The following is a 17742-nucleotide window of genomic DNA, read 5'->3' on the forward strand; positions in this document are numbered from 1 at the left end:
CCAACATCCTGTCCTTAGACCCTCGCATCGGATAAGGAACAACTCCCTAAAAAAAAGCCTGTAACAGGGAGAAAACTTAGAGAGAAACCTCAGGGAGGGCAACAGACGGGCAAGTTGAGGCTCAGGTCGCAGACGCGTCCCCTGTGGTTCGGCTCAGTCGCTGCTGTTCAGGTGTCGCAGAGGATTCTCGTTTCTGACTCTGCTTTGCGTCGGGCGGCTCTTTGCCTCCGCATCTCATTGAAATCCTTCAACGCGCACCTGGGAGTGGACTATCCTGCTTATACCAGTGGTCACTTGCGAAAGAATTAGAATGTAAGCCTTTTGTTGGACGTTTTGGACTCGGGAGGTTATGGAGCAGAAATTAGCCGCTAAGCTAAAGCTTCGAATGTTTCCTGGGGTTGTCTCCATGCGTGTTTGTAAGGGTGGGGATACCTGCAGCCAGCAGAGACTGAGGGGGGGGGGTCACTTAGACCAGTGATGAAACATTGTGTCCAGATGAACTGATTCAACTTTCTGGGCTTTACTGGGCTTGCTACTAACTCAGCGTGTTGCTATGGTTACTTAGAGGCTTTGCGGCCGGCGCATGAAATTGGAACAGTGATTGGACTTGTGTTTAGTGCAAACCCTCCAGCCAATCAGGAATGAGTATTGTCCATCACCATGGTATCGCCCTTATTTAATACATCATACCCTCGCTTAAAATTGCCGACGCAACTTTTGTGGATTAATCGACTTCAGCTCACGTTCACACGTGAGAGAGACACGTAAAATTGAGAGATTCATGTTTTTCTACAACGTTCACTCTCTCACTCTCTCTCGCTTGCTCCCTCTCCCTCTCTCTCGCTCTCTTGCTTTCTGTCTCACTCGCTCACGCTCTCGCTTTCTCTCTCTCGCTTTCTCTCTCTCACTTTCTCTCTCTCACTCTCTCTCTCTGTCTTGCTCTCTCACTCTCACTCTCACTCTCACTCGCTTGCTCTCTCTCACTCTCTTGCTTTCTGTCTCACTCGCTCACTCTCTCGCTTTCTCTCTCACTTTCTCTCTCTGTCTTGCTCTCTCACTATCTCTCTTGCTTTCTCACTCACTCGCTTTCTCTCTCTCACTCTCTTGCTCTTTCACTCTCTCTCACTCTCTTGCTTTCTGTCTCACTCGCTGACTCTCTCGCTTTCTCTCTCACTTTCTCTCTCTGTCTTGCTCTCTCTCTCGCTCGCTTTCTCTTGCTCTTTCTCGCTCACTCACTCTCTCACTCTCTCACTTTCTCTCTCACTTTCTCTCTCTGTCTTGCTCTCTCACTCTCACTCTCTCTCGCTTGCTCTCTCTCACTCTCGTGTTTTCTGTCTCACTCGCTCATGCTCTCGCTTTCTCTCTCACTTTCTCTCACTTTCTCACTCGCTCGCTTTCTCTTGCTCTTTCTTGCTCTCTCACTCTCTCACTTTCTCTCACTCCCTCTCTCATTCTCTCTCTTGCTCTCTCTTTTGCTCTCTCTCTCGCTCACTCTCTCTCGCTCTCATTCTCTCTTACTCTCTCTCTCTCACTTGCTCTCTCTCACTCTCTTTCACTCTCTCACTCTCCCTCTCTCGCTCCCACTCTCTCTTGCTTTCTCTCTCTCTCACTCTCCCTCTCTCGCTCCCACTCTCTCTTTCTCTCTCTCTCTCTCTCTCTCTCTCTCTCTCTCTCTCTCTCTCTCTCTCTCTCTCTCTCTCTCTCTCTCTCTCTCTCTCTCTCTCTCTCTCTCGCTCTCTGTTCCTGTCCACAGACCTTTCAGTGTGTGAGTCCTATCTGCTGGAGCTTAACCACCTGCTGCAAAGTATGGAGGTCCTCCATCGAACCTACTCGGCTCCGTCCATCCAAGCCCTTCAGGTCAGTGGTGTTGACCCTTTCCACTCCTCTATGTCTCTCCATCTGCACGAGTAACCCCTAATCTCTAAATTACAAATAAAACCATGATCCTGTAAAGGAGCAGTGGAAAAAATATTCGTGATTAACGTCTAAAGTTGAACTTAAATGAAGAATGATTAAGAGTTTGTTAAAGCTACAATCCAAAAGACCAGTGATTTTCTTTACCTCTACTGATGATACCCATACTGGGAATTGAGGTGATGTTTGAGCCCTCTGTGCTCCCCAAGATCCATTTGAAATGAACCTTCCCCACCACCAAAACCAAAAACAACGTGGCTGAACCTGAGTGTGTTTGCTTGTTAATCCTCTGGATTGTGTCTTTAAGTTTTTGTTTTTTTTTGGGGGGGGGGGGGTATCCATCCCGTCACATCCAAAAAACCAAGTTGATTACCGGGCCAACATTTCAATACAAATTGATGAGATTTTCTGCTTTATCTAATGTTTTCATGTCATTGGTCCTTTTCATTGCCCTCAAGACAACAACAGCTGAATATGTAATATAATATATGAATATTATTAATATATGAATGTGAATATATAATCTTTTACTTTAGCATTATGAAAAAACATTTCCTATGGAAAGTCTAAAAGCAGCAGTCTGTAGTCTCTAATCTGCCTCCACCTTTCCCCCCTGTTCACCAGACATCTGCATACGACAGTCCCAAGAAGGAGAAAAGAACGCCAAGAAAATGGCGCGCCAAGAACTACAACAAAGATGCCAAAACAACTCTGCAGGTAGACAAAGTGACTGACAGTGAAGGATGAGAGTCAGCGCTCACATTTTTCAGCACAGACGTCTGATGTTCGTGCTCCTTCACAACAGAACAGACAGTGTTTATAATCTGTCTGCCCTCCATCCACCTCTCCACCCGCCTCTCTGTCTTGTGGTCCCCAGGTTCCCAGCTGCATCTCCTCCGGCTTTATCCGCCTCCATGCCTCCAACCCCAACCTCTCCTCTGTTGCCCTGGGCAACGACAAGGCCTACCCCGAATCGGTTGACACCCCTGTCGATGTGGCGAAGCTGCAGGAGGACTTTTATCGTGTTGCCAGTAACTGTGAGTAAGACGCTGTGAGAACCCATTTTAATCAGTGGGCTCGAGTTTTTATTTATTTATTTATTTTTGAAGCATCACTGACATGTTTAGGTTGCGCAATATTCAGAGATGAGCAGAGATATTTCATAATCCAAGAGAGATCTGATCACTGCCGAAAAGTGTTTTTTGAGTATTTTCAAAAACAAAATACTCCCAGAAGTAACACGACAAATTACATTATATTTTTCCAGACATCAAATATGTATTACAAAATACTCAAAAGTAATTAAAATACCGCCCATCTGTGGTAATGTTCACATGAAGTGAAAACTATTCAGGAGCTGTTGGTTTGGCCCAGTTTCCATTAAAATGATAAGAAGATTTTCAGGGAATGATTGACAAGTCTAAAAATCAGTTGCCGTTCCGTTCGCTGGTTTTAGCCAATCAAACAAAGTCCCTAAATCAGAAAGCTTTAAATAGAAAAAGAGAAAGGCTGACAAACACTATTTGCTGTTGGTGTGATGGGGAAGCCCTGTCTCTCTATCACAAAACATCTTTTCCACTACTTTGTTGCGACCTTTTCAGGCAGTTGTTTGATATTTTTGCCATTTCTGTGTAGCTTTTATAATCACAACTTTAAACTTAACATAAAGTTCTCAACTCATCATCAGCCGCTTCTCCGGGGTCGGGTCGTGGTGGCAGCAAGCTAAGTAGGGCACTCCAGATGTCTCTCTCCCCAGCAACGCCCCCCAGCTCCTCCTGGGGGATCCCAAGGCGTTCCCAGGCCAGATTGGACATGTAGTCCCTCCAGCGAGTTCTGGGTCTGCCCCGGGGTCTCCTCCCAGTTGGATGTGCCTGGAAAACCTCCAAAGGAAGGCACCCAGGAGGCATCCTAATCAGATGCCTGAACCATCTCAACTGGCTCCTTTCGACACAAAGGAGCAGCGGCTCTACTCCGAGCTCCCTCTGGATGTCCCGAGCTCCTCCTCCTATCTCTAAGGCTGAGCCCAGATGCCCTACGGAGGAAACTCATTTCAGCCGCTTGTATCCGCAATCTCACCCTTTCGGTCACTACCCAAAGCTCATGACCATAGGTGAGGGTTGGAACGAAGATTGACTGGTAAATTAAGAGTTTCGCCTTCCGGCTCAGCTCTCTCTTCACCACAACGGTCCGGTACAGCGTCCGCATTACTGCTGATGCTGCACCAATCCACCTGTCAATCTCCCGCTCCATCCTACCCTCACTCATGAACAAGACCCCGAGATACTTGAACTCCTTCATTTGAGGCAACAACTCATCCCCAACCCGGAAGGAGCAATCCACCATTTTCCGGTAGAGAACCATGGCCTCAGACTTGGAGGTGCTGACTCTCATCCCGGCCATTTCAGACTCAGCTGCAAACCGCCCCAGTGCACGCTGGAGGTCGTGTTCTGATGAAGCCAACAAAACCACAACATCTGCGAAGAGCAGAGATGCAATTCTGAGGTTCCCAAAACAGACACACTCCTCACCTTGGCTGCGCCTTGAGATCCTGTTCATGAATATCACAAACAGAATCGGAGACAAGGGACAACCTTGGCAGAGTCCGACACCCACTGAAACCCACTGAGAATGCGGACACAGCTCTCACTTTGGTTATACGAGGACCAGATGGCTTGTAGCAACTGCCCTGGTACCCCATACTCCCACAGTACCCTCCACAGTGTGCCCCGGGGTACACGGTCGTAAGCCTTCTCCAAGTCCACAAAACACATGTGGACTGGCTGGTCCAACTCGCATGCCTCCCTCAGCACTTCTGCAAGGGTAAAGAGTCGGTCCGTTGCTCCACAGCCAGTACGGAATCCGCATTGTTCCTCTTGGATCCAAGGTTCGACAATCGGTCGGAGCCGCCTTTCCAGCACCCTAGAGTAGACTTTCCCAGGGAGGCTGTGCAATGTGATGCCCCGATAATTGGAGCACACCCTCCGGTCCCCCTCTAACATAAAGTTGCCTGATGGAAAAGCAGCTGTGTAGTCAGATTCACAAGAAAACTGTCAGCTGACCTCATTAGTCTTGTCTGCTGTCTGGTCTGCAGTGAGATAGTACACAAATCCACTCTGCTGTTTATGATGAGCTGAAGGGAGGGTTGGGGAGCCATGTCATTAGTTTGGTTCACAGTTTCTATTCATTAAGATTCATGGGATGAGCCATCTCAACAGTTTCCCTGCCAGCATTACCAAGTGAGAACAACAACAACTTAGTTTTGTATAGCACCTTTCAAGGAACCCAAGGATGCTTTACACTAGATAAGAACAATAAATAAATAAAAGATTAAAACAAAGCTCAAAAGACTACAGACCATAAGGCCTTAGTAAAAAGGTAGGGTTTTCAGTAGTCTTTTTTTTTTGTGATCAGCAATTTTTATTTTTTTAAAAACAGGACACAACAAACACACAAACAACAACAGCGTGGCACACTAGTAACAAGATTTAAGGACCAAAATGGGGGGGGGGGGGGGATTTACAGAATAAAAAAACTGTATAGTAGCTGAGGGTAAGAGACAGACATTCCCAAGGGGAAAAAACAAATAGCGGACTGATTCAGTAGTCTTTTAAAATTGTCCAAGGAAGCTGCGTTAGGGATCTCTGCTGGACTAGAGGTCCAAAGGGTGGGGGCTGCCACACTACAGCCTCTATCCCCAAAAGTTCGCAGGCTGGCGTGGGGGATGGAAAGCAGGCCCATGTCTGAGGACCACAGAGGTCTGATAGGTACCGGGGGGTATGGGCATGGGGGGATTTATAGGTGAGGAGGAGGATTTTATAGGGAATGCATGGTTTGACCGGGAGCCAGTGAAGGTGGACAAGGGTGGGATTGATGTGGTGCCGGGGGCTGGTGCGGGTGAGCACCCTGGCAGCTGAATTCTGCCCATACTGAAGCCTATCTAGGGCTTTACTAGACATCACCTCCCATCTGCAGTAATCCAGATGGGAGGTGGATGAGGGTCTCTGCCACCACGGAGTCTGAGAGTAATGGCCGGAGTCTGGAGATGGTGGCCCAGCGGTTAGCGCTGTTGCCTCGCTGCAAGAAGGTCCTGGGTTCAAACCGCAGGCCGTCCCAGGTCCTTTCTGTGTGGAGTTTGCATGCTCTCCCCGTGTCTGTGTGGGTTTCCTCTGGGCGCTCTGGTTTCCTCCCACCATCAAGAAAACATGCATTTTAGGGTTAATACTCCTGCCCGTGCCCCTGAGCAAGGCAATGGAAAGAAGAACTGGAGCTGATCCCTGGGTGCTGCACGGCGGCTGCCCACTGCTCCTATACAATAATATGGATTAAATGCAGAAAGTAAATTTCATTTGTATGTATGTATGTACAAAATGACTAACAAAGAGTATTCTGTTTTATTCTATTCTATGATTTTGAGGTGAAAGAAAGCAGATTTGGTGATGGATTTGATGTGTGACTGGAATGAGAAGGTGGAGTCCAGAATGATACCAAGGTTTAATTTCATGAGCCAGCGTGTTTGGCAGACCTCCGGATGACGGCATCACACGGCCTTTAGACGGTTCTCCACCGCCCTCCGTGGAGCTAGTGCTTGGATAACTGGATGAATGTGGCTTGGCAACAAAGGAAGTTTTACATGACATAGTCACAGTTTCGCTCTAAGATCTAGAGATACTCTGGAAAGTGGCTCTGGATTCTTTTGGGGCTGAAGTTTTACAAGTAATATTTTTAAAAAAAACTCCATGCACCACTGGGTTGCTCTTGGTCTGCCGAAAATCCCCTTGATCGAAACATTGTAAACAAATAAATATGCCGTGATTTTATTGCAACGCGGTGTTGCACAGTTTTTTTTAAATATTATTCCTCATACTTATTCTCCACTGCACCCACTAGGAGGGTGGACAGGTGCACAGATATTGTCTTTATACGTTCCTATTGGGACTGAAGTTTTTAAAACAAGCATATCTGAGTACCACAGTACCACAATAATCCAGTCAAAAAGGAGCATCTCCCTTCTGAAGCTCCTCTTCTGCAGGGCATGGTGTAATGAATGTAACGAGAGGAAGATGAGTGTTTTGAGAGGGTCTGAGGTCAAAGGTCGTCCCATCTAACACCCTTGTTGTGATGCACTTTGTTTCCCCAGCGATGAGATTAACTGCTGTAAACTTGAACTTTGTGGTTCAGACGTGCCGAGCTTTTCAAACTGATCATATGTTCTGTCTCTCCTCTTCCTCACTGCAGTGCACAGCAGCATGACGTCGGCCTTTTGCTCGCTGACGTCGGAGCGAGAGCGATTAAAACAAGTCCTGGAAAACGAAACATTACCTCCTACCTCACCACAGGTCCTCAGTTTGAAGAACACATTAGCCATGGTATGTCAGTGAGGAAGAATGCACTTATGTGCATGTAGACACATAACCACACACACAGACACACACACACACACAGATTTCAGTCAGGTGGAAATGGTTGGGCTCTCTTCTCTCTCTCGAACTCGGAGCGGCTCTCAGGTGGCTCATCCACCCACACCACTTGTCAGGTGTGACACATTTTTCAGTGGCACCAACTCATCTCTCTCAAGGGGGATTACCAGCTGTGGGTTGGCGTGTACGGGTGGCGTGATGTGTGCCCACCACAAGTACAGCGAGTCTGTTTCTGCTCCTCTTCTTCAGTCAGCCATTCATTGTTCCCACAGTTGGGCATCACAGAAAGAGCCACTGTCTCATCCTTTGAGGTGAATAGAAGCTGGTCCATCAGCCTGATAATGTATAGCCTGGAGTAGAATAAATGTATAGCCTAGAGTAGAATAAATGTATAGCCTAGAGTAGAATAAATATATAGCCTAGAATAGAATAAATGTATAGCCTAGAGTAGAATTAATGTATAGCCTATAGTAGAACATGTGTAGCCTAGAGTAGAATAAATGTATAGCTTAGAGTAGAATAATGTATAGCCTAGAGTAGAACACATGTATAGCCTAGAGTAGAATAAATGTATAGCCTAGAATAGAATACATGTATAGCCTAGAGTAGAATAAATATATAGCCTAGAATAGAATAAATGTATAGCCTAGAGTAGAATTAATGTATAGCCTAGAGTAGAACATGTGTAGCCTAGAGTAGAATAAATGTATAGCCTAGAGTAGAAAAATGCATAGCCTAGAGTAGAACACATGTATAGCCTAGAGTAGAATAAATGTATAGCCTAGAATATAATAAATGTATAGCCTAGAATAGAATAAATGTATAGCCTAGAGTATAATAAATGTATAGCCTAGAGTAGAACATGTGTAGCCTAGAATAGAATAAATGTATAGCCTAGAGTAGAATAAATGTATAGCCTAGAGTAGAACATGTGTAGCGTAGAGTAGAATAAATGTATAGGCTAGAGTAGAATAAACGTATAGCCTAGAGTAGAATAAATGGAGAACTGTTATGTGTATACGCACATATCTCATATTTTGTGACTGTTTCTTTCTGATTCTTACATGTTTGCACTGTGTAGTGAAAGGTAGCCATCACTTCAGACCGCCTCACTTACAGTACCTGTCGTTCAGGTTTTTAGCTACTCAGACATTTTGATATCTCTTGGAGAGTAGATGGCTCCCGTGGAGATGATGTTTGATCTCCTTGGTTCTCTCTACTTTAAATGTTATTTTCCTGTCCTCATGTGTCAATGTGGAGCAAGTTCCTACTTCGTAGGAAAATTGACCGTGGACTTACTAACCCACAAAGCACTCTGTCTCACATGGGGATTTTGCAACCCCCTCCCACCACCACCACCCCCGGTGGGATTTTTCTTTCCTTTTCAAGGGTTTGCACAGATACTCTTTTAACGCCCCCTCATCACATTTATTGGAAAAGGAAGAAAAAAACCCTACTAAATTGTAGGCGCATCACATAATTACATCATTTCCTTTTGTTCAGATGGTAGATGTCAGGAAATATTCAGAGGGCCGCTGAAAAGCAAACGGCGTGAACCAGCGAACACACACGAGGCTGCTGCTCGTGTTAACAAAGTTGGGTGTGCGTTAACACACACGGGTGTAGATTTCATGGGGGGGGGGTGCAGGGGATATGTCCCTCGCGATATTTAGAACACATGCTTTTGCCCCCCCCCCCCAATAAAAACGTGAGCGAAGCAGGGGGCTTTTATTTTGAAAAACTATATACTGATACTCATCGACAAAACGATGCCTCCGGCAGCGGCGGATCTTCCTTCCTCAGCACCAGGTCTTTTTTTTTTTTTACTCCCAAAATAATATGACTATGAGTTATGAGCTCATTAAACCACTGAATCTTTTGTGGCAAACGTAATTATCCCCGCCACACATACACACACACACACACACACACACACACACACACACACACACACACACACACACACAGAGTGTAATCCGTTACGTTAAAGATGTGATTTCTTGGGGCCTCCGGGTGGCGTAGCGGTCTGATCCTCTGCCTACCAACATGGGGGCCGCCGGTTCGAATCCCCGTGTTACCTCCGGCTTGGTCAGGCGTGCCTACAGACACAATTGGCCGTGTCTGCGGGTGGGAAGCCGGATGTGGGTATGTGTCCTGGTCGCTGCACTAGCGCCTCCTCTGGTTAGTCGGGGCACCTGTTCGGGGGGGGATAGCGTGATCCTCCCACGCGCTACGTCCCCCTGGTGAAACTCCTCACTGTCAGGTGAAAAGAAGCTGCTGGCGACTCCACGTGTATGGGAGGAGGCATGTGGTAGTCTGCAGCCCTCCCCGGATCAGCAGAGGGGGGTGGAGCAGCGACCGGGAAGAGTGGGGTAATTGGCCAAGTACAATTGGGGTTGAACAGGGGGGGGGGTGATTTCTTATGATTTCGACTGTCATGGCTTGTGTGTAGATTTAATCTGTGGATGCTAAGGTTTTTGTTTTCCAGGGTTATTCGGAGGCGTTAACAAGGTCTCATTCTATAATAGATCTGATCAATGTTCTTGGCTAAAATGTGTTGCTGATTCCTAGAAAAATCATCCCGAAACACAGATATGTGTGACATGTGCTTTGAATGGGCAGAAAGTTTTGAACATGAGCAGAAATCTTGCTGAAACACATATGAACCATTAAAATCCAGGGCTTTAGTTACTTCCCCAAACAAAAGACTCAGAAGAGGACAGAAGAGTAGATCATATGTGTGTTGACTCAGCAGGGATGATATTAAATGAGGAAAGTTGCTCTGCAGTATAAATACTTCAGAGCAATACAGAATGCCCGAGAGCCTTACTGCATTGTGTTCCATTATATTTGGAATTGTCACCTGGTGCCTGAATTTTGTGTTTTCCTGTACACAAATAAAGACATTTCCACCATAAACTGATACGGAAAAGGCACAAATTGGTTCATAAAGATTCACCAGAATGCCCAGTGTTCAAACGAAATCTACACCCATATGTTAACAGGTTTTGACCCTTGCTGGTTACTCTTCCAGGCCATGACCCATCACTACTGATGTTATTATTACCGCGTCTGTTTTTATCCTCCTCCTCCTCCCACGCCGTGCAGATATTCAACAGAAGGAAATAGCAGTCAACTCTCTTCGGTCACATTTTGCAGGTGTCTTCCCACTCGCACCTCCTAGCGAGGTCCGGTTTGTCCTGGAACGACAACGGCTGTGCATACAACCGACGGCACTTGAATTTCTGCATTCACAGATAAAAATCAAGAAGTGCCATCTGTTTCATGCAAGATTACCATTCAAAAACGTCTCCTCTCATCATAAATATTCGACTTCATTGAGTGCAAATGAAGTAGGATGAGAAACAGCAATGTAGTGACAATTGTGTATGAGGGGCCGTACAAGCCATAATATATTCTGGTTTCCTCCTTCCTTTTCCACTATACTCTCTCACATATGCATACATTCTTCTCTTACATACATATGTTTCCTCAGACATACAAACATTTTCTTCTTACATATATTATTGTTATTAAATGTACACATTGACTGCATGTGCATGAGAGCAAAACGTATGAGTGTGTGCAATAAAAATATACGAATATGAGCGCAAATGTATGAATGTGTGAGTGAAAATATATGTATGTGAAAAGAGAATGTATTATATGAGAGGGCCAGAATATATTATGGCTTGAATGGCCCCTCATAGTCGTGTGCCCGTGTACACATGTCTCATCTGTGCAGTCCCCCCCCCCTTTTTTTTTTTTGTCTCAGTTTGGCGAGTCCAATGCCCTCTTCTCTTTGGTCCCACTATTACACTATTCCTACAGTGGTGCAGGGCGAAGACTTCCATGTGCACACCTCCAATATGCATGAAGCAAACCCAAGTTTTTTCTCTCCTGGTGAGACAGAATACCCATGCCTGCAAATCGCACGCACCGGGATTCAAACTGAAATCCCCAGCATTGGGATGCTAGTGTAATAATCCACTACCTGACTACCTTATCTTATTGCGGCTTTAAGAGGAACATCCACAGATACCCGTTTCCCAACAGCCCTGTGCACAACTCCATTTCCTCCAGGAATCCTCGCTGCTTGCATAATCAGATTTTCCGGCTGTGAGTGCAAACTGATCTGGCCAGACCGGTCCCTGGAAATTTGTAGAACACACATTGCAAAGCTAATGGCTTATTGTAAATGGTCCTTCAGAGGTGCTAACAGAAGAAGAAGAAAAAAAAACACATTTACTTCAGAGTGTTGATACTGCGTGGAAAATATGGCTGCATTTATAACCGGCCACATTCTTACATTTAATCATGTTTTTTGTTCTCGCTATTAATATTTATTCACAGTGCTTTTAACTGGCAGGCACGGAGAGACCAGTATCAGCCAGCCTTTCAGAGCTGCGGATCCAGTGTCGTGTGCTCACGCGTTGAGATATAACCTTTCCTATCTGAATAGCTAGCAGTGGTGATGATGTAAAGGCTTTTTTTCTCTAATCGCACTCATACCTCTGAATATTGTGTCCCGCAGAAACAGGACTCCATGGCCGAGACCCACCCCCTAGTACACCAAGTATCCAATGAGAGCAGAGCTTCTATCGCAGAGTCGCTGTCTGAGTTCTTTGATGCACAGGAAATCCTGTTGTCTGCTAGTTCCTCTGAGAATGAGGTGAGTGAGTGCAGTGAAATGTAATTCAGCCATCATCAGTTGAAATAGTGCAGAGAAAGTCTCAAGATGGCATGGTGGACGGCTGCTGCAGCGTGCTGCCCTTGCCCGACTAAACTTATTTCAGTCACAGGTCAGTACTATTTGTAAAAATTTATTTTTTTGTTGAACTGGGATGGCAATATGATTTTTAGCTTTGACAGTGAATGGATCTGCCTATATGTACCGACTGCAACTACAGTCTGCTCTATCGATCAAAACACTGTAAAATGTCCTGTGTAATACCTAAATCAGACCCAAACAGGTGGCAGTTTGACTGGAGGTGGATGAGCAGCAGCCAGGCCCAAATAAGCCAGGCCCAAGTAGTGGCTGTAATAGAGGCATTGGATATTTTTGATTGTTTTGTTTTGTTATTTTTAACTCATTTAACCTTTATTTAACCAGATTAGTCTCACTGAGATTAAGAATTTCTTCTGCAAGAGCAGAAGCTTTAAGACATACATAAAGTTGCAGGTACCACAACATAAAACAATATGAAACACTACAACTGCAACAAAAACTAGACCTGCAGGTAGGTATTTATGGGGTCCAAGCCCCCCCCCCCTCCCCCCTCACACAAGTTGCACCGCACCGGCCTGGAGTCCATGCAAATCAGACCTGCAGGCCCATGGGCCTGATGCAAGATCTGAGAGCAGCACGGGGGGGTTAAAGGTGGGTTTAAAGGTATTGAGGAGCGAGGTTAAGCAGCTGCGGTACAAGTGTCATATATTGTTTGTATTGGTACAAGGATTGTGTGAAAGTGCAGCAAAGTATCACACAGGATGTGTATAGTACAAGTTTCAATAATAAGGCCAATAGGTTTTGTGACTTGTCAGGTGTTTGAAGGTGAAGCTTTCATTGTCTTTTAAAAAAAATTTTTTTTTTATGGCAATTGTTCTAATTTAGCAAATATGAATAAATGGCAGATAGAGTATTGGAAATGTGTAGACATCTAAAACCAAATTAGATAGGCAAGTTAATATTAAAAAGTAATTGTTAATTAATGGAAATGTTTAGCAGTTGTGCTGTATTCATGTGGTTTAAGTTCGTTATAAAAGGTAAATTGGATCAGTGGAACCCCCCCCCCCCAAAAAAAGGTAAATAAGTAAGTAGTGTATGTAATTTCCATTACTTCTAGCCTGGGCTTGCACAATCAAGTGCAAGGCTTAACTTGAGACAAAGCAGTGGTGTCATTAAAAACAAAAAATTTCTCGGCTGGCCAAGAATATAGCCCCAAGTCAAGTCAAGTCAATTTTATTTATGAAGCCCAATATCTCAAATTACAAATTTGCCTCAAGGGGCTTTACAGCAACACAACATCCTGTTCTAAGACCCTCGCATCAGATAAGGAACAACTCCCTAAAAAACAAACAAACAAGAAAAAACCTTTAACACGGAGAAAAAATAGGATGAAACCTCAGGGAGAGCAACAGAGGAGGGATCTCTCTCCCAAGACGAAGTCGAATGATATCTTTAGAAACCTTATTATTCAAGATTTCAAAGCCACTGCCATATATTCAAAAATGATATTGACCTTTATGTACAGAAAATGGAAAAATATATGGAGGCTCCATTAACAAGATGGAAATTTTCTCTGAAGGTCTGTTTGCATAACATTCGTGGTCTAGATAACCACAGGATATTGGACGCTGGCATTTGTATTACAGAAACATGGTTGCAACACAATGCACCACATAATAATATCGCAATGCTAGGATGGACGTTTCCATTATAAAGTCAGGTCTCAGTCATACAGCAACATGGCAATTTTCTCTGGTTTACAGAATGAACAACATGGTGGGCCCTGTGACGGCCTGGCGGTCGGTCCAGAGAGTCTCCCTGCCTGCCTGCCGCCCAACAAATAAAATTGACTTGACTTGACTTGACTGCTGGGATAGGCTCCAGCATCCCCGCGACCCTGAGAGCAGGATAAGCGGTTCGGGTTAATGGATGGATGGACACCATGGTGGTGTTGGCTTCTATCACAGAAACCGCATCATTTGTGTCATTCTACATATGCCATGTAGTGACTTGGAAGCCATGTTTAATGTTCAGCCTATGAACAACGATTTCATAGTGCTGTATAGACATCAGTGTTGGCGGCAGAGTATTTTTTTTTGTGGCTAAATTACGGTGGGGCTAATCCATACAGTGGCGGGGCTCAAATCAATGTCAGAATTTCAATGTGAATACATACACAATAGAATAGCACCCCCTCCCAACAGCTAGAAGTACCACACATTAGGCGACTATGGGTTAGATGATTGCACTCTCCCTTTTTCACACACAAAATTACATCGAGAGCAACAGACGTGGACGGTCACTACTACCACTGAGTTTACACAATACTACTCATGCTATTGCAACTCATTCATGCTGTCAGGCACACTTGACCACTGCATGCTGCACGGCAGCAGCATTTAAAACAAGATCCGTATTGCTGAACACCAACAGTAAACAATGTGTCTGAGAGGTTCATATTTGGCAGTGTAATTGTTCTTATGAGGGATTATAACTTACAATAAATGTCAATGGCGCTAGCTAGCAAGGTAATTCATCCGAATGTGTGTCCGTTCTGTTTACGAAAACGATTTCATCACTTTAATAGCGGCGCTTGGTCTGCACCCGTTGATAACACCGCTTGGAAATCGAAAATGGGGGTTTCCCTTCACATTGCAACTTGATTGATTGATTGATTTGTGAATTGATCTGGTGATGCCAGGCTAAGGCGCTGGGTTGGCTAATTCTGCTTGGTAATTTTCTTGGCTGTTCCATGGTGGGGCTAACACAATTAGCCGTACCCTGTCGCCGCCACTGATAGACATCCATCCATTATCCAAACCGCTTATCCTGCTCTCAGGGTGCTGCTGGAGCCTATCCCAGCAGTCACTGGGCGGCAGGCAGGCGGGGAGACACCCTGGACAGGCCTCCAGACAGCCATGGTACAAAATTGGCCTATTCAAAATAACCTGTCATTTTATTCAACTTGCAGCAGGCAAAATAAGAATGGGTGATTTTAATGACAACACTAAAATCAATAGAAAACTTCATGCGACATCAACTTTACAGTCAAATTGTAACCACACCATCAATAAAAAATTGGACAGTAATTGATGACATTTATATTAAAGACATTGATTGTTAAATTGTTAATCTGCAAATAATGTCTGCATACTACAGCTAACATGAATGTATTTCTATGGATTTCTTAACTGATAACTAGGCCCTGCAACATTCGTCACAAAAGTAGGTTTTGTATATTTCGCAATTTTGTGAAAAGCGTCAGCTAGTGGCCAATTGGTGCCAAATTTTGCAGAGCCTCAGTAGTTACTGAGCTGAGATATGCAGCACCTCCTGTTTTGACTGCAACCTAGAGGAAGTTGTTCCTTTATAACTTTTGGATTATCAGAATTACTTTAGTAACTTTTGATCGTGAGGGTCCATAGCTTCTAGGTGCAGTTTCGTGCAGATCAGCCACCACCTGATGGTGGACATATATTATTATTTAATTTAATTTAATTTAATTTTTGTTTTGTTTTTTGTATGTGTGCGTGTGAGGTGTGTGTGCACTTAAACCTCCCCTGAAGATTTCACGCAGGTAACTTATACGGTGTATGCTACAGTACCACAATTATCAATGGAATAATAATATTCACTCATTCATTCATCATCAGCCGCTTCTCCGGGGTCGGGTCGCGGTGGCAGCAAGCTAAGTAGGGCACTCCAGACGCCCCTCTCCCCAACAACACCCTCCAGCTCCTCCTGGGGGATCCCAAGGTGTTCCTAGGCCAGATTGGACATCATATAGTCCCTCCAGTGAGTTCTGGGTCTTACCCCGGGGGCTCCTCCTAGTTGGCCGTGCCCGGAAAACGCCCAATAATATTTTTTTCAAAAATTACAATAATAATAACAATAATGATAAAAATCTAAGCAATCACAATAGAGTTGCCAGCCCCCTCGACTTGGACCCGTAATAACATCACAAAAGATCAAATAAAATCACATACAATAAAATAAAATTAGCCCCATAATTGAAGACTGAATAAACAGTGACAACTTCCAATCAGGCTGTTTCCAAGTCTTTCATTAGTGATCTAAATTCACCAAAAGTGATCGGATTTTCCATCCGTGGGTCAGCTTGTAATGTGTTCCAGGGTGAAGGAGCGGTGTACCTCAGGGCCCTCTTACCTAGTTCTGTATGGACCTTAAGTATAGATAATTAATACAAATCAGAGCTATAACAAAGATTAGATGGAGCCAGTGTGTTTACCTCCATAAAGACAAGGAGGCCAGTTTAGCCTTGGTACACAAGGTACAGCAGTGTGTGAGGACTTCATCTTTGTCATTGTATGTTGTATCTAAGTATCCGTGTTAACAACCCAAACAGTCATCCATCTGTCAGGTGGAAAATTACTCGCTACATAAAAACACCATCATCATCAGTTCCGTAACCTATGAAGGTCGTAGGAGCCCAGCTGATGCCTCAACGAGTTTCGGTTGAGTCACCATTGTGTTTCAGTAGGGGGGAGTACCTGGTGGTCCCTATCCCCTCTCCAGGTATGGATGGCCGTTGGTTCACAGAGGAACTCATCCGCCCTTTGACAGGTTTTGTTTTTAGTCCTGCTGGGCGTCCACACTCCCTCCTCACAACAACCCAAGGCTTGAAGTGGGGGTGCCGGTTTAGTCGCCGACGACCCGACGGTTGCAGTTTGTCGCCGTACCCAGGATGAGAATAAAATCATAAAAACAGATTCCAACTAAAAAGTCCATTTAGACAGTTAGCAGTCATCTCAAGGACAAGATTACCATCAGAGGTTTTGTAAGGGTTCAAGACTTAGCAGTCACCTGGCTAATCATACTAGCATATACCATCAATGCTGTCTTTTAAAGGGAATGTGGTACACTTTGTCTTTACGCATGCTCAGTAATCCGGGTAAGAAACTCAACGTTTCATCCCTCGTCGAAGTGACCTCTTCTGTGACTTAGACGAGTGTGTTCAGCGTGTTAAACTTTAAGACCAACTCAGATGGAGCCTTCCCATCAACACGTGTATCAACATACAGAGAATTCGCTCAGAGACTTAAGTGTTGAGGGGCGGCACGGTGGCTCAGCGGTTAGCGTGGTCGCCTCACAGCAAGAGGGTCCTGGGTTTGAACCCAGGGGTTGTCCAAACCTTGGTGGGTCGTCCCGGGTCGTCCTCTATGTGGAGTTTGCATGTTCTCCCCGTGTCTGCGTGGGTTTCCTCCGGGTGCTCCGGTTTCCTCCCACAGTCCAAAGACATGCAGGTCAGGTGAATCGGCCGTACTAAATTGTCCCTAGGTGTGAATGTGTGTGTGTGTGTGTGTGTGTGTCGGCCCTGTAATGGACTGGCGGCCCGTCCAGGGTGTCTCCCCGCCCGCCGCCCGGTTACTGCTGGGATAGGCTCCAGCAACCCCACTTGGGATAAGCGACTTGGATAATTAATGGATGAATTAATGGAGGAAGAGACTGTGGCCTGTGACTTTATGTGTGACGATTTCTCATTATGACTTAAGACTCTTCTGCGGGAGTTAATTAATCTAAAAATATAAAAGGCCTGAGGTGTAAATTTGTCTCTGTTTCCTGACGAACCACTCATCATCATCATCATCATCCTCATCATCGTCACCGCGGCGGAAGGTATTGAGGACTACGTACTGTGTCAGCCAAAAGGCTTAACGAGCA

General features: G+C 45.0%; 1 protein-coding gene across 3 annotated transcripts in view; it reads left to right on the forward strand.

Annotated features, from left to right (window-relative positions):
- The window catches only part of osbpl3b (oxysterol binding protein-like 3b), a 96036-nt gene that overhangs the window by 52424 nt on the left and 25870 nt on the right, over window positions 1-17742 (forward strand). For all 3 annotated transcript variants that reach the window (XM_056285587.1, XM_056285588.1, XM_056285589.1), the window contains 5 exons: window positions 1754-1857; window positions 2539-2631; window positions 2792-2951; window positions 7150-7280; window positions 11866-12003. In XM_056285587.1, the coding sequence (XP_056141562.1) occupies window positions 1754-1857; window positions 2539-2631; window positions 2792-2951; window positions 7150-7280; window positions 11866-12003 (626 nt within the window). The remainder of the gene's footprint in view (window positions 1-1753; window positions 1858-2538; window positions 2632-2791; window positions 2952-7149; window positions 7281-11865; window positions 12004-17742) is intronic.

The sequence above is a fragment of the Lampris incognitus genome, chromosome 9, assembly GCF_029633865.1.
Source record: "Lampris incognitus isolate fLamInc1 chromosome 9, fLamInc1.hap2, whole genome shotgun sequence".
NCBI lineage: Eukaryota > Metazoa > Chordata > Actinopteri > Lampriformes > Lampridae > Lampris > Lampris incognitus.